The sequence below is a fragment of the Colossoma macropomum genome, unplaced genomic scaffold (assembly GCF_904425465.1).
Source record: "Colossoma macropomum unplaced genomic scaffold, Colossoma_macropomum, whole genome shotgun sequence".
NCBI classification, from domain to species: Eukaryota; Metazoa; Chordata; class Actinopteri; order Characiformes; family Serrasalmidae; genus Colossoma; species Colossoma macropomum.
In genome coordinates this window covers 12,741,520-12,750,044 of record NW_023494790.1, presented here as the reverse complement: position 1 = coordinate 12,750,044, position 8,525 = coordinate 12,741,520, and the positions used below count along the sequence as shown (strand labels likewise).

The 8,525-nt window shown below is 37.1% G+C and overlaps 1 protein-coding gene across 1 annotated transcript; it reads left to right on the top strand.

The window, feature by feature from the left end:
- The first annotated feature begins 339 nt into the window (after positions 1 to 339).
- Positions 340 to 7,739, top strand: abi3b (ABI family, member 3b). The gene is made up of 5 exons (XM_036571823.1): positions 340 to 601; positions 2,935 to 3,102; positions 5,202 to 5,393; positions 6,153 to 6,223; positions 6,407 to 7,739. The coding sequence occupies exons 1-5, from the start codon at positions 473 to 475 to the stop codon at positions 7,227 to 7,229; spliced, it is 1,383 nt and encodes a 460-aa protein (XP_036427716.1). The 5' UTR covers positions 340 to 472; the 3' UTR covers positions 7,230 to 7,739.
- The last annotated feature ends 786 nt before the right edge of the window (positions 7,740 to 8,525 follow it).

The following is an 8,525-nucleotide window of genomic DNA, read 5'->3' as shown; positions in this document are numbered from 1 at the left end:
TTCTATTTGGTGTAAAGTAAAAAGCTGAAGCTCGAAAATGAGAGGTGTGGGCAACAGCAAAGCACTACAGATGTTCAACTAGCCATGTATGAACTCAAACCAAATAAAACTCAACCAAACTAACTGAAAAAATATTATCTTTCCTTGTTTTCTTGAATGCAACTAAAAGTATCATAAACATCCAGAATAAAGCACGTCTATCAGAATTGTGCAATGAACTGAGTAAATGTGGCTTGTAACTACACACCTCTGCAACAGCCTACTGCCTTTTTCTTCATCTTACTAGATAACTATAGCAGTTGCATAAGCATGAAGTGCCTTCTTACAGCCTCCTCTCAACATGCACACACTTGTCCGCCATACTATTTTCAGGTTGGCTAGTCTACCTGTGTCATTTACTTCTGTCGTTGCTTCTAACAACCACTAACTGAGCTTTTAGGCTACACATCTCCTTCCAAGTGCCAAATCTAAAATGAAGGACAGTACTACAGAGGACATTCAGAAGATTTTTGAAGAAGCACCAGCGGCCAGGAAGGCTCTTCTTGACAATCACAGCAATCTCTACAAGGTGGCCGACTACTGTGAGAACAACTACCTAAATGTAAGATGTGTTTTTCTGTATTAGAGGTGGATCTTTTTTGGCATTTGTAAGTCTTTTTTTCTTGTCTGCTAATAGGGCTCAGTATCTAGCTATGGAGCTGAACTTAAGGATGAGTCTGATACAAAGAAGTACCTACATTAGTAGATGTAACCAAAATCTTTGTTTTCTATTTTATATGTAACGCTTTATGTATCATTAAGAAGTGTGTAGCTCTAGCTGTCAATAGTTTTTGAGTAATTCCTAAGTGTGACTGTGTAGTTAAACAATACAACTTTAAAGAGTTTTGCCTCTAGACATATTTTCTGGTCTCACACCCGTCTCCTCTGAGCTATGTGTACTGATAGCTATACAAGCCCAAACACAGCAGGCTTGTACAGGGCATGGCATATCTGAGCTACTGCAATTCCAAACATGCTGTCTCGCATTCAAGTTATGCACAAGGTTTTGTGTTTGCACAATCCTCACTGTGTGTCTTTTCATAGTTATTATAGTTTTATTTTGTTTATTATGTTTACTTTGTCTACTTTTATCATACTGAAAGGTCACTTTAAAATCAGGGCCTTTTTCAAGCATGCCCATAATTCTGGAGAGCACTGGATAAGAAATCACATATGATTTTGGACTAATCATGAATGTTAATGAAGTGAGGCTTCATGTGCTGTTGAGAAAACTTTTTTTGATAAGGTTTTCTTTTTAATGTGAAAAATTTTAAAACTCTGAAGGGTTATATTTTTTATATTGCTAGTGTAACTGTATGTTAAATTAAGTAGTAAGTGAATGTTAAATTATGTAGTAAATGACTGCTACAGGTGACGTGGATTCTGTCAGTAGCTGGTCCAGATATAAAATAAGAGCCAATGTGGCATTTGGGCTGTATGGGTAAAGAATTCAGAGAAATATTTTTCAAATCCCATCTTTGTCAAGAGGGCCAATACTTGTGAAAAGCACTGGATAACAATTCTTATAATGATATTTTGATTTTTTTTTGTGATTAATTATAGCATTATAAATTATTGTCATTAGGCAAAAATTATACAAATTATTCAAATGAGAGTTACATAACTAATGCTAATACTACTGTGGAAGTATATTTTTTTTTCCTTTCACTTAAGTTACTTAAAAGATGGCTTAAATGTTTAACAAGTATAAAAGATGAAATTGTATCCATTGTAAAAAAAAATAAATAATTGTCCTCAATCTCAAGTTTTACATTTTTCTCCAAGGTTTCAGTCTATAATTTAGGGCCAGTTCTAAAGCATTTTTGTGAGATCAATCAGCAAACTCTGGTGAGCATAAGATGAGACTGATTGGACGATGAAGATCAGGCTCGAAACATCAAGAAGAAATCAAAACAATGGGCAAAGTTCTTGATATTGATCCTGATGTCACATTCACTTCAACAGGTGTTTCATACGGAACCCCAGTGGTGACATGTATAATTAAAAATAATATGTGGCCACAACTTAGCAAGGCATGGGAACAAGATGATTAAGTTGTGGCCACAACTTAGTAAGCAGTGGGAAAGAGATCCTAATGCGTGACCACGACTTAGTAAGGCATGATTTCACTCCTAAGCCTTACTAAGTCATGGCCACGACTTAGTTATCTCATTCTCACACCTTTCTAAGTTGTGGCCACACATTAAGATCTTGTACCCATGCGTTAATAAGACGTAACTCCTTAGTTTTAAGATTAATGCTTTGTCAGATGTAGAGTGGAACACGCAAACCACTGTCACAGTTTGGGAGCAGCGACAGCACCTTTACTATGAAGAGCACCACTGTCTGGTCATAAAATGCTCATAAATTTTGCATGTAAATTTATTAGAAGTTTGTGGACAGGAAGCATATAGTATTTGAGACAAGTGCTGTAAAATATATTTGAAACTTACTTTTTCAATACTACAACATGGTAAACACTTCAGTGCTCTAACACAGCGTTTTGATTCTTCTTTTAAATGTGTTGCATCATATGTTGTATTCTATAGAAGCTAATTTGACACAGATGGACAGAAATGCACCTATCAGCATGTCTAAAACATACGTGCAAAGAGTTTTATTCAGTGACGTGACCTTGTGCTCTTACAAGCAATAAACATAAGGGGTGACCCATTTTTTATTCAATTAAACACAATGTGATGTTAGGCTGTATTGTACTTCCTTGTTATTCTTCCTTTCAGAACATGTTGAATGAGGCCATGTTTCAATGATTTAGTTATGTATTTGCATTATTTAACATTTTAATAACATTGTACTGATGTTAAAGGGATTGGTAAAAATTATCAGCGTCAAATTTCTGCTATCATGACAACGTGCCCTTATATTATGCTGTAGGTGGAAGACTCTAGAGGAGCAGTGGAGAAGTCCAAAGCCCTCACTACCCAGGCCCTTGCCAGCATCGCCTACCAAATCAATACACTGGCCTCGAGTGTGTTAAGACTACTGGATGCTCAGACCATTCAGCTCAAACAGATGGAATCCTCAGTCAACATCCTGACTATGGTAGACTTCAATGTGGTAGCATTTTGAAGAAAACTGATTTTTTTACCAATTATTTGGACAATTTATCAAGTACTCAAATATTTAAGAAAGCCAAACATGAAAAAATGGACTCAACTAAACAACAACCAACCATGCATAGCTTTTTAAAGATATCAAAACACTTTACAAGAAAAAGATTCAGCAATAAACACCTGTAATGTCAAAATCTGATCATTTTAGTGCTGTTGCTGCATTAATTATTTGTCCATAATTATTATTACCAAGAGGCACATCCTCCACCACATTCAAGATAACGTATTAGTACATTGGTAATAATTCAGAAGCTGTTGGGGGACCCCTGGTGGCCACAAGGCCTTAAGCAGCTGTTAATGTGGCTTAATAGGCAGAGCAAGAAAGAGTTAGCAGCTAGATAATTTACACCTGTAGTCCCTGGCAAGGTAAACATGCAAATAATACAAAATACACAATCAATACACAATCACAAAATGGATTTACAATCCACGTAGTAAAGTAGGATTTACTGAAAGGTTTACACCTTTATACCAAACTTATTGACCTATTTGTACTGACTGTCCAGGGTGCAAGGGTCCTTGCTTAAAGGAAACCCTCATTGTAAAAACATGCAAGCCTTAATATGGTGTACATTTCCAGTACTATTAATGTCATACAAACCAAGCAAAAGACTTAATTAACTATGAAAAAATAGACAACATCCCTCTACTAGTCTTTTATCCAAGAGAAAAAATTTTTTTACCATATAAAATCATCATAGTGCGACCATGGTAAGCTTTGACAATTGGAATTGTATAGGACTAACTTATTTCAATCATTTTATGCATTAGTCTGTGACCAAATTGTTTTAGGTCCCACTTTATATGGTGTCTCTAATAACCGTGTAGTTACACATGAATAACATATGCAACAACAGTGTAACTACTGATGATTTAGACAATGTTACAGATGGATTACAGAAGTACAGCCTATGTAATTACACAAGTGTATCTTCTACACAGGAACTTTCCTGTAGTGTAGTGCTAAAGTTTACTTTAGTGGACAGTTCTTGTGTAGTTGTTATGTAGGTACTGTGTAATAATAGAGTGGTAATATAAACATCACTTTGGGGGTAATGCAACACATTTCATAAATGTCATACAAGTTACATTTTAAGATAAGAGGTCATCTGCTGTACTGTCACATATATGTACAGAATGATTTAAAGTTGAAACAGGTTTCAATGTCACAGCACTAGCAACATAAATGCTAGCTAAACATTAGGAAAGCTGGCAGATACAGTGTAAGTAATGTCTTAATGTAAGTTATTACATACTTCCTTATACTGCTGGAAAAAAAACTTTTGAAAACAACTGCTGTTCCAGTCTGATTTATGTGTAATTACATGACAGAGAATAGGCTGTTACAACTACTAAGATACACTTGTGTAATTACATGAGGCAAAACTGAAGTTGATACACGTGTAATTAGGTGTACTTCTGTAATCCATCTACAATAGTGACAAAATCATTAGTAGTTACATTATTGTTGATTATGTTGTTCACATGTGACTACACAGATATTAGAGACACTTAATATATAAAGTGGTACCTTGTTTTATATTGTGGAAAACACTGATTCCAAAATTTGAACAGTGATTCCAAATTTTTGAATGGTAGTGTACTTACATGTGAGAAAACAACTATAAATCTAATTTTACTGTATATCAGTACACTTCTATTTCAGAAAAGTGAGTGCACTGAGAAAAGTAATGCATTGAATTTATAAAATACAAAAATCATTTTTAACATGAATAAAATATATCGGTGTACATACATAGAAAACAAATTTTGGAAATTATTTATAAATAATTACAAGTAAATTAAATGTATTACCTTTTTCAATGTGTAATTACTGAATAACCTCACTGGCCACTTTATTACAAATGACTACTAGCGCCACCATGATGGTGAACACAGGCCGTAGAATGCACAATTTTTGTTAACTATCCTTTGTGTTTCATTTGTGATCCCACTAAGTCAGTAAAAAGTACACGTTTCTATTAAAGGGGATGGTGAGTATTAAAGGGTGTTAATAATTTGTTTCAGACAGTGGACATATACAAGGAGAAAGTAGCACGGCAGGAAATTGGGGTGCTGACCACATCAAACAAAATAACCTATGTTCAGAAGATGGCTCCTCCAGCAGCTGTCGAAGAACCCATCGAGTATGAACGTGTCCCAATATCCTACTCCAGCCTGGACTCGCTAGGACACGGATGCTGGGATGGCTCCAAAGCTGTATGGATGATTTAGTTCTGTTTTAAAGAGTAATGAAGTGTGATGTCATTTTGACATGCTGTCATCTAATTTTGTAACATTTATGTATTAACCCACAGAACTCCTGAGTTATTGCTGTAAATTTGCTATACTACAGGGAGATTCAGTCAAAAGAGGCCCCGAATATTCTGTTATAACTCCCGTCATGATGAAGCAATCTGAACCAAAGAAATGCACTGCATACCTTGACATATGTGTAATCGATTGCATTACATGTGATGCTGGAAGTGATCTCCATTTTCTGCCAGACACATGAAGGGGTACGGGGGTTGGAAACGGAGGTTAAACGTCATGACGGCTGTCCAGCGCCTACCTCATCACTACGATGCAGGGGCATCATGGCTTGTTCGAAGCTCCATATACGGAGGAGCACATTGCACATGTTTCATTCAGATTGATTCGTTCATTCAGATTGATTCGAGTTATTACAGAATATTCGGGGCCTCTTTCAAGTGAATCGCTCTGTATTTAAAGGTAATTACACAATTATCGAGAGAAGTACAAGCCAGTACTTCTCATTTATCTCCTTTTGTTCTGATGTCAAACAATGACAAAAATTGTAAGTTTTTTTTTCTTTCTGCAAAACAAGATTATAAACATAGAATTTTTAATCAAATTCAAATGATAATAAACTATCTCCGATTCTACTTAAAAGCACAATCAAGTATAAATTTTAGTTAAGAAAACGTATTTTTGACAGAATTTTTATGTGATCTTTAGGCACAGAAGAAGCCTGAAACAGATACACCTACCCCACAGCCAAACCCCCAGGACGGAGCACACGTACACGGGTATGTGTTCATAATAAACATTGCCAGTGATGTCACTTGCCAGATGGCATGTTTGTTGTCTAAAGTGTGCTTCTTTAAAGGAAGATTAAATAGACAATATTACACACAAACATCGTCCTTCAGGATGGCTAGTACTACTGTTTTGTCACATTCTGTACTTCTGTCTCGCTCTCTCTCTCTTAGGTCTAGCTCAGGCATTGCCGTTCCTCCTCCCTCAGTCCCTAACTGGGTAGGCTTTACATCCACGGTTCCTCAATCAAGTGCCACTCCTCAGCCTCCTTCCTCAGCCACAGCCATCTCCTCCCTGCCCCAACCTCAAACTTTCTCTTCAGGTGCTGCACCACCACCTGCTGTACCTGCCCTAAGCAGTGATATTGGAGCCCTTCCGCCACCACCAACTCCTTCTCCACTACGTAATTCGGTAGTTGCTCCTCCACTACCACCTCCTTCTCCATCTTGCCCAGCTTTCAGAGACTCCTTTTTGCCACCACCCCCAACTCCCCAGTCTGAGTTCATGGCTCCTCTCCCACCTCCTCCTCCTCCATCTCCTTTTCAGAGCAATTCCATGATTGCTCCTCCACCGCCTCCTCCTCCACCTTCAGGCTGTACTTTTGGAGACTCATCATTGCTGCCTCCACCACCTCCGCCCCCACAAAATGCCTCCATGGCTCCACCTCCTCCCTCTCCTCTTCCTAGTGCCTTAAGAGGTCATGTTCCTCGACCTCCTCCACCACCTCGCTCTAACACTGGTGTAGGAGGTCCACCCCCACCACCTCCTGCTCCTCCTACACCTAGCTCAGCATTTAGAGACTCATCATTGCCTCTACCACCACCACCACCACCACCACCTTCTCAGAACAGTTCTGTGTTTCCACAGCCACCTCCACCACCACCACCAGCGCCTCCTTATAACACTTCTACCATTCCACAACCACCTCCTCCACCACCACCACCCGGAAAAGGTCATATTCCTCCTCCTCCTCCACCACCACCACCACCATTTTAAATGTCGAAAGTGGACTTTTGTAAGATATCGGTATGAAAATCCACGCTCTGTCCACAAATGCAGTCTTTCCTAGCAACTGTTACCAGGTTTGACAGGATTTACAGAATGTATGAATCATATGAATGTATGAATCATAAGTTATGGCATGTAATTTTATTAATTATTAGAGAAAAAGTCCTGAACTTGCTAACCCAAACGGATAACTAGTATGCAAAGTAGTTACCACACAAAATAGCCTATATGTAAATAGAGTGAAACTGGCTATTTCTAAAATAGTAGACCTAACTTATTTGGTAATCATGCTTAATACAGATCTCCAATCAAAATCTAAATGACTGTAAATCTGTATGTAGTTGAAATTGCTGTAGAAATGTTACACTTCTGCCATACCAGTCATGAGCTCTCCTGTCACTTTTCATTGTCATAACCACACAAACTCGTCGTTGCTCTTCAAAATCTTTAGTGTGATGGTAATGACAGCAGAATTGGAAACGGCAGAACTTTATTATAAAATGCACATACGCTCACTGAGTACTTTATTAAGAACACTTTACTAACACTGAGTAGGACCTCCCTCACCAGTATAAACATAATAATTATGGTTTTAAAAGTTTGCTTTGCTTTGAAAATCTATGCAGGGGACAGAAATGTTCACCTAATTGAAGAGTCACTTGATTACTTGATTACATCAGGCTTTTAAATACTAGAACGCTGTATATGCTAAAATATATTCTATTCATCTGTATCACATTATAAATAATATTATACAAATATTGGAGAAAAATGTATCATGAAGCAACTTCTTATGTATTAAATAATGTGTCTTAAATAAGAACATTTACAGTTGTCCCATTTTTACATTTATTGTACTACAATTTACTACAAGTACTACAAGACATTGTCAGTGGTTAAGCTACAGCCAGATAATAAGATGGTCTTTATAAAAGAATTATATTATATGCTGGAATTATATTATATGCTGGTGCACAAATTGTGCATGACAACAGACAGGCCACAGTCTATAATTGTACATCTATATAGAGTGTAAAAGTGAGTGTAAAACTTAGCCAGTGAGTGTAAAAGGTAGGTGTATCTAATAAACTAGCAACACAGAGTGTAGTACACAGATACATTAATATAAGACTGATTCCATGACTGCCACGCAATTTGTTTATGCTTAAAATATGCAAATAATGGTTATGAAATCATTCACAAAAGGTTAAACCAAGAAACTACAAAGTGTCCAATTAATAGCTTAAAGTTGCACTGTGTAAGACTTGTTTGTTAAAATGGACA

Bases quoted from the DNA above. Each gene is read 5' to 3' on its own strand.
- abi3b (XM_036571823.1), top strand. From the start codon at position 473: ATGAAGGACAGTACTACAGAGGACATTCAGAAGATTTTTGAAGAAGCA. The intron at 3,103-5,201 runs GTAGACTTCAAT...AATTTGTTTCAG, and splicing joins CAGTCAACATCCTGACTATG to ACAGTGGACATATACAAGGA. The intron at 5,394-6,152 runs GTATGGATGATT...TGTGATCTTTAG, and splicing joins GCTGGGATGGCTCCAAAGCT to GCACAGAAGAAGCCTGAAAC.